Source organism: Oncorhynchus mykiss, chromosome 15, assembly GCF_013265735.2.
Source record: "Oncorhynchus mykiss isolate Arlee chromosome 15, USDA_OmykA_1.1, whole genome shotgun sequence".
Lineage (NCBI taxonomy): Eukaryota > Metazoa > Chordata > Actinopteri > Salmoniformes > Salmonidae > Oncorhynchus > Oncorhynchus mykiss.
The window spans coordinates 7464389-7486539 of NC_048579.1; the positions used below are offsets into that span (position 1 = coordinate 7464389).

Here is a 22151-nt window from a genome sequence, read left to right on the forward strand (position 1 = left end):
GGAAGGGTGGGGGTTGAAAGTAAACATCAACACCAGAAATTGTTTTCAACCTGAGACACAAACCTGAACATAAGACAAACCAATCAAAAGCTGGCATTCGCCACGTGTGAGAGCAGAGGGCGGGCCTTATAGCTACAATAAGATTACAAGTTTGATTGACACATCAAGACATACAGTAAACGGTAGACCACAAAGAGTTGGGAAAGGGGGGGGTATGGCACAAAGGGTACAGTAAGACACCACAGGACAAAACAAGTATCTTTCTTCAGTGTTTTGTTTACCTGTGGGTCACTACCCGCCTCATACTCGTCTGTTGGAACAGTCTCTCCTTCTACTTCAGAATAATCATAAAACTCACTGTAATCTAAGTCATCGGTAGTAGTGTACTGGAGGGGGAGAGGTAGAAATGTTAGCGTTAGCATGTTAGCGTTAGCATTAGCTTAACAGAGAAAAATCCATTTCTCGGCAAAAACAAAAGGCGATATAAACATAACCTGTACTGTACATATTATGAATTAAAACCTGCCTGAAAATAACACTCATTAGATTTGCATTATCCAATAAAAAAAAGATGAATAATCTTGTACAATGTAATTAGAACGTCATATTGTATAAGTCATCAAAGTATTGTCTCCAACGACATGCTGTGTAGCCTGACTGTCAACGGAAATGCATAGCTGACGCTTGTTTATAAAACTGATGTGTAGCTGCACAGTACATGACAATACTTTCTTACTATAGGAATATCATTAATCAGTGATAGCTAGCTCTTAAAGGTAGACTCAGCGAAATGACATTGCCACGAGCCGGACCGGAGATATTGAGATGAGTGAGATCGAAGGTGCATGGGTTCTGTTCACACTGTTACAGCCTGATAGCCAGGGGACCAAAAACAGTAGAGAAGTCGAGCCTCGTGCTTCAACACTCTTCGTTGTCGCGGACATTGACCCACTATGCTGTTTACTTTCTGCATCTATGTGATATCGCTGAGTCTACTTTTAAACAACACAACTACAAAGCAAAGTAATGGGTTAAGCATCAGTTGGCCATAACACTCTAAACATAAAAATAAATACTAAGACCAGCACTGATAGAGTCCATAGAGTCCATGTAGAGCGACAGTTTTATAAACAGGTGGGGGTGTTTTAAAAGATAATACAAAGCTGAGCTGTACATCAGGGAAAGCTATGAGAAGTACCAGCTGCATGTAGTAAAGCTGAGGGTTGGTAGTGGAACCTGGCATTCATAGCAATGGTTGGATTTATATCCTACAGCACTTACATCTGAAGCAGACTAGATGAATGACTGACTTACTGAATTGGGGCGGCAGGGTACTACTATACACACCCCTCTCTCTAATGATGCTCTAAGACACACCCCTCTCTCTAATGATGTTCTAAGACACACCCCTCTCTCTAATGATGTTCTAAGACACACCCCTCTCTCTAATGATGTTCTAAGACACACCCCTCTCTCTAATGATGCTCTAAGACACACCCCTCTCTCTAATGATGTTCTAAGACACACCTCTCTAATGATGTTCTAAGACACACCTCTCTAATGATGTTCTAAGACACACCCCTCTCTCTAATGATGTTCTAAGACACACCCCTCTCTCTAATGATGCTCTAAGACACACCCCTATCTAATGATGTTCTAAGACACACCCCTCTAATGATGTTCTAAGACACAACCCCTCTCTCTAATGATGATCTAAGACACACCCCTCTAATGATGTTCTAAGACACACCCCTCTCTCTAATGATGTTCTAAGACACACCCCTCTCTCTAATGATGTTCTAAGACACACCCCTCTCTCTAATGATGTTCTAAGACACACCTCTCTAATGATGTTCTTAGACACACCCCTCTCTAATGATGTTCTAAGACACACCCCTCTAATGATGTCCTAAGACACACCCCTCTCTCTAATGATGTTCGAAGACACACCTCTCTAATGATGTTCTAAGACACACCCCTCTCTAATGATGTTCTAAGACACACCCCTCTAATGATGTTCTAAGACACACCTCTCTAATGATGTTCTAAGACACACCCCTCTCTCTAATGATGTTCTAAGACACACCCCTCTCTCTAATGATGTTCGAAGACACACCTCTCTAATGATGTTCTAAGACACACCCCTCTCTAATGATGTTCTAAGACACACCCCTCTAATGATGTTCTAAGACACACCCCTCTAATGATGTTCTAAGACACACCCCTCTAATGATGTTCTAAGACACACCCCTCTAATGATGTTCTAAGACACACCCCTCTCTCTAAAGATGCTCTAAGACACACCCCTCTCTAATGATGATCTAAGACACACCCCTCTAATGATGTTCTAAGACACACCCCTCTCTCTAATGATGCTCTAAGACACACCCCTCTCTCTAATGATGTTCTAAGACACACCCCTCTCTCTAATGATGTTCTAAGACACACCCCTCTCTCTAATGATGTTCTAAGAGAGATGACTGACTTTATATGTCCTGTGTGTCTGGGATCTATGATTTGGTACATAACGACTAACCCTCAAGAGCTGGCACTGCCAGAATGGGTCTTGGTCCACTCACTTACACTGGGGGCCAGTGGGTCCCCCCATCCAGGGGGGCCCTCGAAATACTGACCTGATCTTCAGGCTGCTGGGCCTGTAAGGAGTGGCCGTGGGGAGTTTCACAGTCAGGGCTGTAGTGTTCACAGTAGTCATAAGCTGCTTTAGGATCAGCCACAATCAGCAGCTGCTGGATGTCACCCTGCGGAAAGGAAAGGAAACAAAGAAGGATTAGTTGTGGCTAAGAGTTAGCAGATAGACACAGTGTGATATTGTATGTACCGATGTTAAAAATCTAACACAAACATTTAAAAAGGTTAAATAATATGTTTAACTTTACTAACAAATTTGATGACTATTGATCTCTGGACTAAAGCAAAAAGCTAACTATCATCAGATCATATTCACAGGAAATGAGGTGATAGCGGGAAGAAGATAGACAGAACATCAAACCCATATGTCAGAAAACAGGTAAACCCATCAGCCTCTAAAAGAGACACAGTGATTTAGAAGTCTCAGACTTCAGTGGTAGTAATTGAAAGGGAATGCGATTCTAGCCTACTCATTAAACAGCTTGACACATCACCACAGGACACTCATCCACAGGACATTCATCCACAGGACATTCATCCATATCACATTCATCCACAGGACATTCATCCACAGGACATTAATCCACAGGACATTCATCCATATCACATTCATCCACAGGACATTCATCCACAGGACATTCATCCATAGGACATTCATCCACAGGACATTCATCCACAGGACATTCAAGCACAGGACACACATCCACAGGACACACATCCACAGGACATTCATCAACAGGACATTCATCCACAGGACACACATCCACAGGACACACATCCACAGGACACACATCCACAGGACACACATCCACAGGACATTCATCCACAGGACACACATCCACAGGACACACATCCACAGGACACACATCCACAGGACACAGAGAAAAATCAAGTTTAGACACTGGCTGGGTAAGTACATTATTATTCATACCACGGGGGTTTACCAAGCCAGGCAGCAAAATCAAACAAACATGTACCATCAGGAAGACAAACAGAAGACACACCTGGAATCCATGTGTGCTGTCTGAGCAGCGGGAAGAGCAAAGGTAGACAAACATGGATGGATGTGCAGTATTGACAATCTACAGCACAGCAAGCTGGAGGACAATCACCGAAACAACCTGAGATTATAAAAATGTCAGCCGAGATTGTGAGGCACTGCACTGTTGTGACAGGAAATAAGAACAAAAGGCAATGCAGATCTCATTAAACCTGCTTCCTGAACACCAATTAACCTGCTCCTGAACACCAATTAACCTGCTCCTGAACACCAATTAACCTGCTCCTGAACACCAATTAACCTGCTCCTGAACACCAATTAAACCTGCTCCTGAACACCAATTAACCTGCTCCTGAACACCAATTAACCTGCTCCTGAACACCAATTAACCTGCTCCTGAACACCAATTAAATCTGCTCCTGAAAACCAATTAAACCTGCTCCTGAACACCACTTACACCTGCTTCCTGAACACCAATTAAACCTGCTTCCTGAACACCAATTAAACCTGCTTCCTGAACACCAATTCAACCTGCTCCTGAACACCAATTAAACCTGCTTCCTGAACACCAATTAAACCTGCTCCTGAACACCAATTAAACCTGCTTCCTGTACACCAATTAAACCTGGTCCTGAACACCAATTAAACCTGCTCCTGAACACCAATTAAACCTGCTCCTGAACACCAATGAAACCTGCTTCCTGAACACCAATTAAACCTGCTCCTGAACATCAATTAAACCTGCTTCCTGAACACCAATTAAACCTTCCCCTAAATGGGCGATGAAATCCAACTGGTATTGGTAGAGATGTTAACTTCTGAAACAGTTTGGGTTTTCGGGTTGAGGTGGGAGGAGGTAGTATACTCCGGGATACTTTGAGGGTACTCAATGTGAGTGAAATCAGGTGCACCTTTAAAAAAAATTATCCCCTTTTCCCTCCCCAATTTCATGGTATCCAATTGGTAGTTACAGTCTTGTCCCGTCGCTGCAACTTCCCGTACGGACTCGGGAGAGGCGAAGGTCGAGAGCCACGCGTCCTCCGAAACATGACCCTGCCAAGCGCCGTACTGCTTCTTGACACACTGCTCGCTTACACCGGAAGCCAGCCGCACCAATGTGTCACAGGAAACATCTTACACCTGGCGAACGTGTCATCTTGCATGCGCCCGGCACGCCACAGGAGTTTCTAGAGCATGAAGGGACAAGGACATCCCGGATGGCCAAACCCTCCCCTAACCTGACGATGCTGGGCCAAACCCTCCCCTAACCCGACGATGCTGGGCCAAACCCTCCCCTAACCCGACGATGCTGGGCCAAACCCTCCCCTAACCCGACAATGCTGGGCCAAACCCTCCCCTAACCCGACGATGCTGGGCCAAACCCTCCCCTAACCCGACGATGCTGGGCCAAACCCTCCCCTAACCCGGATAACGCTGGGCCAAACCCTCCCCTAACCCGGACAACGCTGGGCCAAACCCTCCCCTAACCCGGACAACGCTGGGCCAAACCCTCTCCTAACCCGACGATGCTGGGCCAAACCCTCCCCTAACCCGACGATGCTGGGCGAAACCCTCCCCTAACACGGACAACGCTGGGCCAAACCCTCCCCTAACCCGAAGATGCTGGGCCAAACCCACAGGCCCCAGGGTGGAGAGTTAACTATATCCACAGACCCCAGGGTGGAGAGTTAGCTATAGCCACAGGCCCCAGGGTGGAGAGTTAACTATATCCACAGGCCCCAGGGTGGAGAGTTAACTATAGCCACAGGCCCTAGGGTGGAGAGTTAACTATAGCCACAGACCCCAGGGTGGAGAGTTAACTATAACCACAGACCCCAGGGTGGAGAGTTAACCTTAGCCACAGGCCCCAGGGTGGAGAGTTAACTATAGCCACAGGCCCCAGGGTGGAGAGTTAACTATAGCCACAGGCCCCAGGGTGGAGAGTTAACTATAACCACAGGCCTCAGGTTGGAGAGTTAACAGGTAGTGTATAAACATCCATACGCTAAGCCTTGTCCCTTGGGAAAATACACTTCTCTCTCTCTCTCTCTCTCTCTCTCTCTCTCTCTCTGCCAATTCATCAGTTCCACAATAAAATAACATCCCAAATAATACTCACTGTAGACCAGGTTGGTATTTAATTAAGTCCTTTCTTTATCTCGTACTTAAATCCAAAACCTAAACAAAACATCTAAGGGACCACCTACTGCCTAAACTAATGTAAATACCACCCCAGAGCAAAAAACGATATTATTATAAGCCATGTTTAAGTTGATTACCTGTGATCACGTCACCTATTTCACACAATCAGTAGACCGTGAAAGCCAGGATTGGCCTGCAAACTGGGCATCAGCATTGAAGCTGTGTGCCAAGGAGTCTGGAAGGGTGAGGGAGAGGTGGGGTGGAGGGATGGAGTGGTGGGGGGTGGGGTGGGGGGATGGAGTTGTGGGCGGTGGGTGGAGTGATGGAGTGGTGGGGGATGGGGTGGAGGGATGGAGGGGTGGGGCGTGAGGTGTGGGGGATGGAGGGATGGAGGGGTTGGGGGGGTGGAGAGATGTGGGGGGGTGGGGCGTGAGGTGTGGGGGGTGGGGCGTGAGGTGTGGGGGGTGAATGGGATGGAGGGATGGAGGGGTTGGGGGGGTGGAGAGATGTGGGGGGGTGGGGCGTGATGTGTGGGGGGTGAGTGGGATGGAGGGATATAGGGGTTAGGGGGGGGGGGGGTGGAGAGAACACAGGAGAGATCAAGCTGAGATCAACCTGGGGTCTAAATTAAGTTGACACGCATTTCCTCATTTGTCACCCATACACCAACAGAGAGTGGCTTGAACCCTGCCTAGAGTCAGCTTTCATTAGGACATGCCTGAGTGAAGGCTGTCTGTACACAAACACGGACCAGAGACAGAGACCCCAAGTCCAGGCCCAGACTGGGGACAGACAGACAGACACAGGGCCAAAGACCCCCCAAGTCCAGGCCCAGACTGGGGACAGACAGACAGACAGACACTTTTAAAGAATGACCAGGCATCCTCAACTGACGGGATGAGGTCAATATCCTTCCAAGATACCCGGGCCAGGTCGATTAGAAAGGCCTGCTCGCAGAAGTCTTAGAAAGGCCTGCTCGCAGAACTGTTGCTGGGACTCTTGAGCGTGCATAACTATTCACCCCCCAAAAGTCAATACTTTGTAGAGACACCTTCTGGGCCGGGACTTGGTGTCTCTGGTTCTTGCCCTGTATCTGTCTGTCTGTCCCCAGTCTGGGCCGGGACAACAGTGAAGCACGGGGGTTGCAGCATCATGTTGCGGGGGTGCTTTGCTGCAGGAGGGACTGGTGCACTTCACAAAATAGATGGCATGAGGAAGGAACACTACGTGGATATATTGAAGCAACATTTCAAGACATCAGTCAGGAAGTTAAAGCTTGGGTCTTCCAAATGAACATAGACCCCAAGCATACTTCCAAAGTTGTGGCAATATAGCTTAAGGACAACACAGTCAAGGTATTGGAGTGGCCATCACAAAGCCCTGACTGACCTCAATCCTATAGAAAATGTGTGGGCAGAACTGAAAAAGGCCAAATTAATTTGATTGTTTGATGTACAAACAAATGAGACGTTTCTCGTATTCTAACCGAAAGAAATACAGACATTACATTTCCGTTGTTCAGATTCTAAAGAGACACAACATCGTATAAGCCAATAAACTTTCAGAGCATACCATTTTATTCATAGTTAAAAATGAACACCCTAGGTAGGTGCAAGAATGAATGCTATGTATTTCACACAGCCTCCTCCTGCATGTTTGTCTCTATGTCAATGAGTCATCAAGTCACACACAACCAGAGCTGATTAAATATCAACAAAGACGAACTGCAACTGATACAACGACATCTGGATTCCTCTTAAAGTCAACAAGTGCAAAGATACACTGAACAAAAAAATATTAAATGTTACTATTATTCTGTCACATTGTTAAAATAAAGTGGTGATCGTAACTGACCTTAGACAGGGACTTTTTTACTAGGATTAAATGTCAGGAAATGTGTAAAACTGAGTTTAAACGTATTTGGCTAAGGTGTATGTAAACTTCTGACTTCAACTGTTTAAGGAAATCAGTCAATGTAAATAAATTCATTAGGCCCTAATCTATGGATTTCACAAGAATACAGATATGCATCTGTTGGTCACAGACGCCTTAAAAAGAAATGTAGGGCGTAGATCATAAAATGATTCAGTATCTGGTGTGACCACCATTTGCCTCACGCAGCGCAACACATGGAGTTGATCAGGCTGTTGATTGTTGGTCTATGAAGTTGCTGGATATTGCCGGGAACAGGATCACGCTGTCATACACATTTATGCCAAATTCTCAAAAACGAGGAGGCTTATGGTAGAGAAATGAATATAAAATTATCTGGCAACAGCTCTGGTGGACATTCCTGCAGTCAGCATGTTATTAATTGCACGCTCCTTCAAAACTTGTGACATCTGTGGCATTGTGTTGTGTGAGAAAATTTCACATTTTAGAGTGGCCTTTTATTATCCCCAGCACAAGGTACACCTGTGTAACAACCATGCAGTTTAATCAGCTTCTTGATATGCCACACCTGTCAGGTGGATGGATTATCTTGGCAAAGGAGAAATGCTCACTAACAGGGATGGAAAGACATTTGATAGAAATAAGCTTTTTGTGCATATGGTACATTTCCGGGATCTTTTATTTCAGCTCATGAGACACGGGACCAGCACTTTACATGTTGTGTTTATATTTTTGTTCAGTGTATTTGTGCACCTCTTTTACTCCCACACACAACAGATTTGAGTCATTGGTGTTCCAGGCTTATATGCGCTATGCATCATTAGACTGGGGATGAGGTTAACATCACCATGTTACAGCAACCAAGCAGAATGTACAGCCCAGCATCCTATCCAACATCCTGTCTTTACCTGGAAGACGTCTTCGTCAAGGATCCTGGTTCCGAACACGGTGATCCCGTCGGTGTTGACGGAGGCACGGTCACCCCTGAGGAGGGGTTTGGTGATCTTCTGTTTACAGTCCACGATGACGGTGACCGTCTTCTTCTCCACACTGATGGCCACACGATGCCACCTGTTAGAGGGGACAAGAACAACACAGAGAGGCATGGTTAGATACTGTACATTCAGATTAGACTGCTGCTAAAAACCCTGCTGTGACCAGACTGAATGGTGCGTTCATCCAATGAAACAGCAGGTTTTAACCAGACTAATAAAAACCTCCACAAACAGACAGAACACTGTTTGCGTCTCAAAAGGAAACCCTACACCCTATTGACCATAGCACTAAAAAAGAGGGTGCCATTTGGGACGAACTCAAAAGGGTTACCCGACGTGGCCACGCGTGTACCCAACACCTCCTGAGCCCCCTCCAGGACATTCTGGCCTCCACACTCTGTTTAACACTGGATTATACTCATTAAACTCCAAACTTAATCCTCCTTCTGGGTTACTCGGCATGACAGACGTGTTGAACATTGTGGAAAGTGTGTGTCAGGAAAGAGCAAGAGAGAGCTGGAGGCGCACAGTCAAAACACTGTCCTGAGGAAGAGGATCCGGAGGAGAAGAGAGGAGGAGGAGACTGAGAAAGGAGAAGGAGGAGGAAGAGGACTAATCCCAGGATCATAACCCCTCCTATCCCCTGTGCTGCAGCCCAGGACCCCCCTAACCATAACCTCTACTATCCCACATACTGCTGCTACTACCCAGGACTCCCCTATCCATAACCCTTCCTATCCCTTGTGCTGTAGCCCAGGACCATAACCCCTCCTATCCCCTGTGCTGTAGCCCAGGACCATAACCCCTCCTATCCCTTGTGCTGTAGCCCAGGACCATAACCCCTCCTATCCCCCATACTGCTGCTACTACCCAGGACCCCCCTAACCATAACCCCTCCTATCCCCCATACTGCTGCTACTACCCAGGACCCCCCTAACCATAACCCCTCCTATCCCCTGTGCTGTAGCCCAGGACCATAACCCCTCCTATCCCCCATACTGCTGCTACTACCCAGGACCCCCCTAACCATAACCTTTCCTATCCCCCATACTGCTGCTACTATCCAGGATCCCCCTAACCATAACCTCTCCTATCCCCCATGCTGCTGCTACTACCCAGGACCCCCCTAACCATAACCTCTCCTATCCCCTGTGCTGCAACCCAGGACCATAACCTCTCCTATCCCCCGTGCTACTATCCAGGACCCCCCTAACTATAACCTCTCCTATCCCCCATACTGCTGCTACTATCCAGGACCCCCCTAACCATAACCCCTCCTATCACCCGTGCTACTACCCAGGACCCCCCTAACCATAACCTCTCCTATCCCCTGTACTGCTGCTACTACCCAGGACCCCCTAACCATAACCTCTCCTATCCCCTGTGCTGCAACCCAAGACCATAACCCCATCCAATCAGAGAGCTCCGTGCACATGACATGGCTAAAGTATATATTCTAGAGAGGGTTGGGGCATGCACCAGGGTTTGAGTATGAATAGAGTCTGAGTGAAGAGACACACACAAACTTAACTAAGCTCTGTTTTCAGTCTTTAACCAGCCCTCCTCCTTCCTACCTTCCCAACATTCCTCTCCCTGGTCTCTGTAAGCAGAGATGGTCTCCCTCTCCCTGGTCTCTGTAAGCAGAGATGGTCTCCGTCTCCCTGGTCTCTGTAAGCAGAGATGGTCTCCCTCTCTCCCTCTCCCTGGTCTCTGTGAGCAACGACGGTCTCCCTCTCTCTCTCTCTCCCTGGTCTCTGTGAGTAGAGATGGTCTCCCTCTCTCCCTCTCCCTGGTCCGTGAGTAGAGATGGTCTCCCTCGCTCCCTCTCCCTGGTCTCTGTGCTGTGAGTAGAGATGGTCTCCCTCTCTCCCTCTCCCTGGTCTCAGTAAGCAGAGATGGTCTCCCTCTCTCCCTCTCCCTGGTCTCAGTAAGCAGAAATGGTCTCCCTCGCTCCCTCTCCCTGGGCTCTGTGAGTAGAGATGGTCTCCCTCTCTCCCGCTCCCTGTTCTCTGTGAGCAGCGATGGTCTCCCTCCCTCCGTCTCTCTCCCTGTTCTCTGTGAGACCAACCAGCAGCAGTAGTGGTAGCTCAGTCTTGACTTACTTTCCGTCGGCCAGGTTGAGAGAGCGGAACAGCGGGTAGCCCTCAGGAGCGGGCCTACCACTCTGGTCCTCATACAGGAAGACGGGTGAGCGTCCCACCTCCACTCCCAGCTGCTGCACGCCCTGCTCACTGTAGACAGACAGCAGGAAGGACTGGAGGCCGGCCTTGGGCCTGAGGGTGGTCAGGATGGAGAAGTCTTCAGGGAACTCACCTCCTACAGAACACAGGTTGTGTTAGAATTACACAGATACAGTAATACCCCCCCTAAACAGTGCACAAAACACATGTTAGATCAGGTTTGAAATACACAGATACAGTAATACCCCCCCTAAACAGTGCACAAAACACATGTTAGATCAGGTTTGAAATACACAGATACAGTAATACCCCCCCCCCCCCCCCCCTTACACAATGCACAAAACACATGTTAGATCAGGTTTGAAATACAGGGAACTGATTCAATCATAAGATGTGACTGATTCAATGATAAGATGTAACTGATTCAATCATAAGATGTGACTGATTCAATCATTAGATGTGTATTATTGAGTAACAAAAAACAGAAATCACAGGTGAGGACTTTTCAATTCAATTACCTTTACATTTACACAATCAGTTTCCTATAGACACACATTGTGTTTGTGTGTTTTTGGTGTGTAAGGTCTAATTTACTCTGCAACTACCCCATGTTTACAGTCTTTCAAGCATCCAGATAGACCTGAACTAATAATTTATTCACTCCAGAGGGAATCAAACCCACAACCCTGGTGTTACAAGCATCCAGATAGACCTCAACTAATCATTTATTCACTCCAGAGGGAATCAAACCCACAACCCTGGCGTTACAAGCATCACACTCTACCAACTAAGCCACACGGGACCTGAGCTAATCGTATACTACTTTATCCACGTACATACATTTCCAGGCTTAATGACAACGATATACCTTTTAGGGCAATGATATTGAACATGTAAAATCTCTCGTATTTAGAGTACAATTTTCCTTTCAGAAGAGCCAATTTGGGGGGCAACCAATGTCTGAACATTAAAATAGATTTATTGACACTGTTCCTGAGTTTATTTAAACACGAACAATTCTCCATTAGCGATTTGAAAAGGTTGCGCCAAAGAGGAATACAATTTATAAAAATATCCTACACAACTTTAAGAGGACAATAGGACATGAGTTAGTACAACTAAACAGATCTATGAATGTGTCACGCCCTGACCTTAGAGAGACGTTTTATTTCTCTATTTGGTTAGGTCAGGGTGTGATGTGGGGTGGGCATTCTATGTTCTTTATTTCTGTGTGTTTTGGCCGGGTATGGTTCCCAATCAGAGACAGCTGTATATCGTTGGCAGCCTGTTTTTCCCACCTTAGTTGTGGGTAGTTGACTTTGTTAGTGGCACTGTAGCCCTAGTAAGCTTCACGGTCGTTTTTGTTGGCGACATTTATAATAAAGACAAACGTACGCTCACCACGCTGCACCTTGGTCCATTCCATACGACAATCGGGACAGAATGAGTCAAACTTGGGTTTTAACACCCACATGAAATAAGTCAGTATCTACTGTCTCACATAAAACACCTGAAACAACTCTGGTGCATAATCCAGACTCATAACAATCGTTTACTATTTCAACATGACGGCCATTGAGTTAATTTGTTTCAATCAACTCAAGTCTTCGCTCTCAGCCAGATCCTCTCTCTCTCTCTGGGGTTGGTGTTAAACTAGCTAGTTTTCTCAGCCAGATTCTCTCTCTCTGGGGTTGGTGTTAAACTAGCTAGTTCTCTCAGCCAGATTCTCTCTCTCTGGGGTTGGTGTTTGACTAGCTAGTTCTCTCAGCCAGATTCTCTCTCTCTAGGGTTGGTGTTAAACTAGCTAGTTCTCTCAGCCAGATTCTCTCTGGGTGTTGGTGTTTGACTAGCTAGTTCTCTCAGCCAGATTCTCTCTCTCTCTGGGGTTGGTGTTTGACTAGCTAGTTCTCTCAGCCAGGTTCACTCTCTCTGGGGTTGGTGTTAAACTAGCTAGTTCTCTCAGCCAGATTCTCTCTCTCTAGGGTTGGTGTTAAACTAGCTAGTTCTCTCAGCCAGATCCTCTCTCTCTCTCTGGGTGTTGGTGTTAGACTAGCTAGTTCTCTCAGCCAGATTCTCTCTCTCTCTGGGGTTGGTGTTAAACTAGCTAGTTCTCTCAGCCAGATTCTTTCTCTCTCTGGGGTTGGTGTTAAACTAGCTAGTTATTTCAGCCAGATCCTCTCTCTCTCTGGGGTTGGTGTTAAACTAGCTAGTTCTCTCAGCCAGATTCTCTCTCTCTCTGGGGTTGGTGTTGAACTAGCTAGTTCTCTCAGCCAAATCCTCTCTCTCTCTGGGGATGGTGTTTGACTAGCTAGTTCTTTCAGCCAGATCCTCTCTCTCTCTGGGGTTAGTGTTAAACTAGCTAGTTCTCTCAGCCAGATTCTCTCTCTCTCTGGGGTTGGTGTTTGACTAGCTAGTTCTTTCAGCCAGATCCTCTCTCTCTCTGGGGTTGGTGTTTGACTAGCTAGTTCTTTTAGCCAGATCCTCTCTCTCTCTGGGGTTGGTGTTAAACTAGCTAGTTCTCTCAGCCAGATTCTCTCTCTCTGGGGTTGGTGTTTGACTAGCTAGTTCTCTCAGCCAGATTCTCTCTCTCTGGGGTTGGTGTTAGACTAGCTAGTTCACTCAGCCAGATTCTCTCTGGGTGTTGGTGTTTGATTAGCTAGTTCTCTCAGCCAGATTCTCTCTCTCCAGGGTTGGTGTTAAACTAGCTAGTTCTCTCAGCCAGATTCTCTTTCTCTAGGGTTGGTGTTAAACTAGCTAGTTCTCTCAGCCAGATTCTCTCTCTCTCCAGGGTTGGTGTTAAACTAGCTAGTTCTCTCAGCCAGATTCTCTCTCTCTGGGGATTGGTGTTAAACTAGCTAGTTATCTCAGCCAGATTCTCTCTCTCTAGGGTTCGTGTTAAACTAGCTAGTTCTCTCAGCCAGATTCTCTCTCTCTAGGGTTGGTGTTAGACTAGCTAGTTCTCTCAGCCAGATTCTCTCTCTCTTGGTGTTGGTGTTTGACTAACCTAGTTCTCTCAGCCAGATTCTCTCTCTCTGGGGATTGGTGTTAAACTAGCTAGTTCTCTCAGCCAGATTCTGTCTCTCTGGGGATTGGTGTTAAACTAGCTAGTTATCTCAGCCAGATTCTCTCTCTCTGGGGATTGGTGTTAAACTAGCTAGTTATCTCAGCCAGATTCTCTCTCTCTGGGGATTGGTGTTAAACTAGCTAGTTCTCTCAGCCAGATTCTCTCTCTCTGGGGATTGGTGTTAAACTAGCTAGTTCTCTCAGCCAGATATTCTCTCTCTGGGGATTAGTGTTAAACTATTTCGGGTAACACAGAGAGAGGGTGGAGGGGAACGGAGGGATGGAAAAACATGGTTTGTCTTACCTGGGAAAAGCTGCTTGGTGGGGGCACTGATCTGGGCTTTCTTTCCAACTCTGTAGGCTGTGTCTGGTTTAGATGCTCTTCGGTTTGTGCAAAATCCTGATGTTTTCCTAACTCCTGCTGGGGAATTGTGAAAGTCTAATACTTTAAGCACGTCCACTGGTTCAGCTGTTGGAGAGAGAAAGAAGATACAACACGATTTATAATCTGACAAGAACTTCACAACGTACCTTAATCTTTGTGTCAACGGTTAGAATGTCAAGCAACCATAATCTATTGCATTTACACAAAATGTAAGTCACATCATACCGAACCTCTGATTCATGAACATGGCTTTGTAGCCTTCAAAAGAATTCACATTTGAATCCAGTAAACCGTCTATAAAGTGTTACCGAATCTGTCTACTGAATACTTCCATTCTGGTGATATCCTAATGAAGAAGGACTTCAAATAATTTAACATAGACAGATGTATTGGCCCCCTGGCTACATGTCCCTCTGTCTCCCCATCCCCCTGTCTACATATTCCCCTGTCTACATATCACCCTGTCTCCACTGTCTACATATCCCCCTCTCTCTCCTGTCTACATATCCCCCTGTCTCCACTGGCTACATATCCCCCTGTCTCCCCTGTCTACATATCCCCCTGTCTCCCCTGTCTACATATCCCCCTGTCTCCCCTATCTACATATCCCCCTGTCTCCACTGGCTATATATCCCCCTGTGTCCCCTGTCTCCCCTGTCTACATATCCCCCTGTCTCCCCTGTCTCCCCTGTCTACAAATCCCCCTGTGTCCCCTGTCTCCCCTGTCTCCCCTGTCGACATATCCCCCTGTCTGCCCTGTCTCCCCTGTCTCCCCTGTCTACAAATCCCCCTGTGTCCCCTGTCTCCCCTGTCTACATATCCCCCTGTCTCCCCTGTCTCCCCTGTCTACAAATCCCCCTGTGTCCCCTGTCTCCCCTGTCTCCCCTGTCTACATATCCCCCTGTCTGCCCTGTCTCCCCTGTCTCCCCTGTCTACATATCCCCCTGTCTCCCCAGTCTCCCCTGTCTCCCCTGTCTACATATCCCCCTGTCTCCCCTGTCTACACATCCCCATGTCTCCCCTGTCTCCCCTGTCTACATATCCCCCTGTCTCCCCTGTCTCCACTGTCTACATATCCCCCTGTCTCCTCTGGCTACACATCCCCATGTCTCCCCTGTCTCCCCTGTCTACATATCCCCCTGTCTCCCCTGTCTCCACTGTCTACATATCCCCCTGTCTCCACTGTCTCCCCTGTCTACATATCCCCCTGTCTCCTCTGGCTACAAATCCCCCTGTCTCCCCTGTCTCCCCTGTCTACATATCCCCCTGTCTGCCCTGTCTCCCCTGTCTCCCCTGTCTACATATCCCCCTGTCTCCCCTGTCTACACATCCCCATGTCTCCCCTGTCTCCCCTGTCTACATATCCCCCTGTCTCCCCTGTCTCCACTGTCTACATATCCCCCTGTCTCCCCTGGCTACACATCCCTATGTCTACCCTGTCTCCCCTGTCTACATATCCCCCTGTCTCCCCTGTCTCCACTGGCTACATATCCCCCTGTCTCCACTGTCTCCCCTGTCTACATATCCCCCTGTCTCCTCTGGCTACAAATCCCCCTGTCTCCCCTGGCTACATATCCCCCACCCCTTAACCCCCCACCATCCTCCTCCTCCCAGAAACAGGAGCCAGCTCACTGAGACACATCTGTGTGATCAGCAGGCCCATCTAACACTGTACTGTACCATGTGACAGGAAGTACGTCCATCAGCAGAATGACTACTAGTGGCATAATAAACTGGCCGGTCTTACAACACAGTACTGTAGATATAGGTTAACTTTGATAAAGGTCACAGTCAGAGGCTGCACTCGGCATATCCCATTCCCTTCTAGCTGTTGCTCTTTACATAAAGGAGCCCGTGTTTGATCCGACACCCCAGTGAGACAGACCCATGGGAAAGCTGGGGTGGGGACCATATTCTTATCAAAACGCCTTCTCAATGTTAACTACAGCTGTCTGATAGGGCTGTGAGACAGGGAGGTAGAGGACTACTCCCAAGAGTTCAAACTTTAGATTTAGTATAGCAACGAATGCAGTAGAACCATACTCTGTCTTTACAAGCCATATACTAGTGGATTGTTAAGGGGCTAGAACCATACTCTGTCTTTACAAGCCATATACTAGTGGATTGTTAAGGGGCGAGAACCATACTCTGTCTTTACAAGCCATATACTAGTGGATTGTTAAGGGGCTAGAACCATACTCTGTCTTTACAAGCCATATACTAGTGGATTGTTAAGGGGCGAGAACCACACTCTGTCTTTACATGGTGCAGAACCAGCCCTATACTAGTGGATTGTTAAGGGGCTTGAACCATACTCTGTCTTTACAAGCCATATACTAGTGGATTGTTAAGGGGCGAGAACCACACTCTGTCTTTACATGGTGCAGAACAAGCCATATACTAGTGGATTGTTAAGGGGCTTGAACCATACTCTGTCTTTACAAGCCCTATACTAGTGGATTGTTAAGGGGCGAGAACCACACTCTGTCTTTACAAGCCCTATACTAGTGGATTGTTAAGGGGCGAGAACCACACTCTGTCCTTACACGCTGCTGAACCAGCCCTATACTATTATATCCTATCTATTCTATATTAAATATTCTATCCACATACTGTCCATAATATCTATACATCACATACGCACAGTACCAGTCAAGAAATTGGACACAGCTACTAATTCAAGTGTTTTTCTTTATTTTTTACTATTTTCTACATTGTAGAATAATAGTGAAGACATCACAACTATGAAATAACACATATGGAATCATGTAGTAACCATAAATATTGATACTCCTGGACTCTGACATAGCTCGTCTTAATATTTATATATTTCTTAATTCCATTCTTTTACTTTTAGATTTGTGTGTATTTTTGTGTATTGTTAGATACTACTGCAGAGTTGGAGCTAGGAACACAAGCAGTTAGCTACACCTGCAATAACATCTGCTAAACATGTGTATGTGACCAACAAAATTAGATTTGATTTTGATTGGTCTGTCTAAAAGCATCAAATAGTCCTTCCTGTGGGTTTGGTCTAAAACCACTGTTTGGTTTGGCACGTGTCAGTTTCTTTAGCAATTTTATACAAGATGTTATAAAACATGTATATTTCCCTCTCGACACACAATTTGGCAAGCAGACACTCCAGTAGTTACAGCAAACCAACTTCCTGCTTCATTCTTCTCAATGCAGCATGCTGGGAAGCCTGTCCCTGTTTCAACATGAAGCTATTTCCGTTGTATAGAAGGATGTCTTCAGTATTACCTAGGCTATACATATACATGACTACTGGGCCTAAACCAACAGAGTCCATAATGACTACTGGGTCTAAACCAACAGAGTCCATAATGACTACTGGGCCTAAACCAACAGAGTCCATAATGACTACTGGGCCTAAACCAACAGAGTCCATAATGACTACTGGGTCTAAACCAACAGAGTCCATAATGACTACTGGGCCTAAACCAACAGAGTCCATAATGACTACTGGGTCTAAACCAACAGAGTCCATAATGACTACTGGGCCTAAACCAACAGAGTCCATAATGACTACTGGGCCTAAACCAACAGAGTCCATAATGACTACTGGGCCTAAACCAACAGAGTCCATAATGACTACTGGGCCTAAACCAACAGAGTCCATAATGACTACTGGGCCTAAACCAACAGAGTCCATAATGACTACTGGGCCTAAACCAACAGAGTCCATAATGACTACTGGGCCTAAACCAACAGAGTCCATAATGACTACTGGGCCTAAACCAACAGAGTCCATAATGACTACTGGGCCTAAACCAACAGAGTCCATAATGACTACTGGGCCTAAACCAACAGAGTCCATAATGACTACTGGGCCTAAACCAACAAAGCAACAGTCCATAATGATTTGGTTTCACCTCAAACCAAACACATGACACGCTTTAACATATTTATTACGGTTCAATAGTTCCCTCTAAAAGCTAGTAGTCACGAGACTGCCACACAGAAATATTATCCCACAGAGAGAAGCACGATATTGAACTTCACTCTTCATAGAGCAGTAGTCACCAACTGGTCGACCGGTCGATTGCGACCGATCTCCAAGACATTCCTAGTCGATCGGCTAACATTTCTGTAAAAACCCCAAAGATAAAGCCTTGGTTGTAGGTGCACCCGATTCAGCTGCCCTGCAGGCGAACTGTTGCAATTTTGAACCATTTCATGTGTCTGAAGGTACAACTCTGCCTTCCCCGCGGGCAGAGAGAGCAAATCAAGTGCACTATAGGCTTACCACTGGCCAATCGGATGGCTCAGATTACCGTGTCTGCAGTAATGTAGCAGGTGTATAAGAAAGCTACAACAAAGTTGATACGGTGAGGTTTCTAAACATGACTAGAGAGAGAGACTGTCAACGAATACAGTATAGTTGATACAGTGAGGTTTCTAAACGTGACTAGAGAGAGAGACTGTCAACAAATACAGTATAGTTGATACAGTAAGGTTTCTAAACGTGACTAGAGAGAGAGACTGTCAACAAATACAGTATAGTTGATACGGTGAGGTTTCTAAACGTGACTAGAGAGAGAGACTGTCAACAAATACAGTAAAGAGCTCCTGTTTTGATGACCGACTTCATGTTTAAGTTCTTACTCAGTGTGAGTTGGGTGGGTTGTCTATGTTAGTTTTTCTATGATTTTCTATTTCTGTGTTTGGCCTGGTATGGTTCTCAATCAGAGGCAGCTGTCAATCGTTGTCCCTGATTGAGAACCATATTTAGGTAGCCTGTTTTCCATTGTGTTTTGAGGGTGGTTGTTTTCAGTCTGTGTGTGTTTGCACCAGACAGAACTGTTCTGGTTGTTTCTTTGTTGTTCAGTGTTCAGTTTTGATTATTATTAAAAATCATGAACACTTACCACGCTGCACCTTGGTCCTCACCTTCTTCCACCGACGACAGCCGTTACACTCAGCACTGTCAACACTTTATATTCAACACCATTATAAACCATCAAATGCCCGTTCTTCCTATTTCCACTCAGCGCCACAACAAGCACTGCAGCAGAAAGGAATGAGTAGGAAAGTGGATCTATAGGCGTTGTTGTCTAATATCCAGGAATATTTCACTTTCTCTGTTCATAGGAGTAACAACATGAATTTTGAGCATAACGCAGAAATATTGCGGTGTGACTCGAGTTTCGTCATCATCTGGAAGACAGTGTCCCTTTTGGTCAGTGTCAGTGGAGGAAGAGCGGAGGGACGTAGAGACTGACCCTCAGTCTGCTGCTCTCTCTCTCCTCTGAGACGGACCCTCAGTCTGCTGCTCTCTCTCTCCTCTGAGACGGACCCTCAGTCTGCTGCTCTCTCTCTCCTCTGAGACGGACCCTCAGTCTGCTGCTCTCTCTCTCCTCTGAGACGGACCCTCAGTCTGCTGCTCTCTCTCTCCTCTGAGACGGACCCTCAGTCTGCTGCTCTCTCTCTCCTCTGAGACGGACCCTCAGTCTGCTGCTCTCTCTCTCCTCTGAGACGGACCCTCAGTCTGCTGCTCTCTCTCTCCTCTGAGACGGACCCTCAGTCTGCTGCTCTCTCTCTCCTCTGAGACGGACCCTCAGTCTGCTGCTTTCTCTCTCCGGTGAGACTGACCTTCAGTCTGCTGCTCTCTCTCTCCACTGAGACTGACCATCAGTCTGCTGCTCTCTCTCTCCACTGAGACTAACCATCAGTCTGCTGCTCTCTCTCTCCGCTGAGACTGAACCTCAGATGCAGGCACCATCAGCCCACAAAAATAAAAGTAAAAAGCAAATTATTTTAAATGTATGCTCACTCATCTGTGGTTCACAAGTAATAAAACAATGGCTGTGGTACCGGTGTGATCATATAGCTCACCTCAAAAAATGTACACAATAAAACAAAATGGCCCGAACGACAATGCATTGGCATTTTATTTTGTACAGTGCAGGCACCTCCTTGTCCGAAGGAGAAGTGGATCAACAGGTTAATGTCCAGCCTTGCATGTGTGTTTTTTTTTTTTAAGTCTTGTGGAATGTAGTCCAACATTGAACACCACACATTGGCTGCTACTGTAGGCTGGAATGATAGAACAGCCCTGGACAAATGTAAAAAAAACTAATAATAATAGGAACACAAGGTATTATCATAGATTTTTTTACAGAAATGTTTGTCGGTCAGCCTTAGAGTGTGAACAGCTTTGAGGGAACGTTGCTTATCAGTAACGTTACAGAGTGAGAGAGAGGCTGATTGGGATGTTTTCCACGACAACTTGGCCATATTGTATAATGTGAAACGTACCCAGGTATTCACTGGGCTCTTCTAAGTGAACTGAAACATTATTTGTGAGTGAGTTTATTTTCCAACAGAGCGCATCTCTTTCTCTCTTTCTCTCTCTCTCTCTCTCTCTCTGTCTATCTATCTTTCTCTCTCTCTCTCTTTCTCTCTCTCCCCCTCTCTCTCTCTCTCTCTCTCTCTGTCTATCTATCTTTCTCTCTCTCTCTCTTTCTCTCTCTCCCCCTCTCTCTCTCTCTCTGTCTCTGTCTTGTTTTCTCTCTCTTTCTGTCTCTGTCTCCAGATAGGTGGTGACTTGGACAGTGGGCAACCCTCTCACCCACATGCCCTAAAAAATGAAATACACCCAAATCCATTTAAACACCAAATGTGTGTGTTCAGTCTTCCAAAACTCCCTATCTGATGATCTGGTGTGAGTTTACTCCTGGTGTGAGTTTACACCTGGTGTGAGTTTACCCCGGGTGTGAGTTTACTCCTGGTGTGAGTTTACTCCTGGTGTGAGTTTACTCCTGGTGTGAGTTTACTCCTGGTGTGAGTTTACACCTGGTGTGAGTTTACTCCTGGTGTGAGTTTACTCCGGGTGTGAGTTTACTCCTGGTGTGAGTTTACTCCTGGTGTGAGTTTACACCTGGTGTGAGTTTACTCCTGGTGTGAGTTTACTCCTGGTGTGAGTTTACTCCTGGTGTGAGTTTACTCCGGGTGTGAGTTTACTCCTGGTGTGAGTTTACTCCTGGTGTGAGTTTACTCCTGGTGTGAGTTTACACCTGGTGTGAGTTTACTCCGGGTGTGAGTTTACTCCTGGTGTGAGTTTACTCCTGGTGTGAGTTTACTCCTGGTGTGAGTTTACTCCGGGTGTGAGTTTACTCCGGGTGTGAGTTTACACCTGGTGTTAGTTTACTCCTGGCCGATGTGCAAATAAGGTCACATATATCCAAGTCCAAGTCCCTATGCGGCACGGGAAGGAACCCGAAGGGGAAAAGGGCCAACTCATAGTATCCATACAGGGGCCTTCAACCAGAATGTCTCTCCATCTCTCTTCTCTCACTGTGCCTCTACCCTTCTCTCACTCTTCCCATACTCTCTCCCTTGTTTTGACTTCCATGTTTCAGTCTCAAACAAGACCTATTTCTTTTACCTATTTTTTGCTGGTGTGTCATACCAAGGAAAAATATCACCGTTTTTAAAGTGTATGTGTTTGATTTGCTCTCTTTAACTCTTTAAAATACACCGCAATAAAATATCTAAAGTGAATATCACATTGAGGCCTTCTACTTTAAAACGACACCAAAAATGTACGTCTAATTATAAACTGGGTAGTTCGAGCTCTGAATGCTGATTGCCTGAAAGCCGTGGTATATCAGACCGTGTACCACGGGTATATGACAAAACATGTATTTTTACTGGTCTAATTACATTGGTAACCAGTTTATAAGGCACAAGGGGGTGTGGAATATGGCCAATATAGCACGGCTAAGGGCTGTATCCAGGCACAACGCGTTGTCGTGCATAAGAACATATTGGCCATATACCATAAGAATTTGTTCTTAACTGACTTGCCTAGTTAAATA

At 46.2% G+C, this 22151-nt stretch overlaps 1 protein-coding gene across 4 annotated transcripts in view; it reads right to left on the reverse strand.

Moving 5' to 3' along the window:
* Positions 1-22151, reverse strand: part of LOC110490894 (collagen alpha-1(XI) chain) — a 177949-nt gene that overhangs the window by 149736 nt on the left and 6062 nt on the right. For 2 of the 4 annotated variants that reach the window (XM_036945698.1, XM_036945697.1), the window contains exons 2-6: positions 14227-14391; positions 10782-10995; positions 8593-8755; positions 2634-2759; positions 282-386 (exon numbers count right to left, since the gene is read on the reverse strand). In XM_036945698.1, coding sequence (XP_036801593.1) covers positions 282-386; positions 2634-2759; positions 8593-8755; positions 10782-10995; positions 14227-14391 — 773 coding nt within the window. The remainder of the gene's footprint in view (positions 1-281; positions 387-2633; positions 2760-8592; positions 8756-10781; positions 10996-14226; positions 14392-22151) is intronic. The other 2 variants (XM_036945700.1, XM_036945699.1) reach the window with 1 other exon arrangement.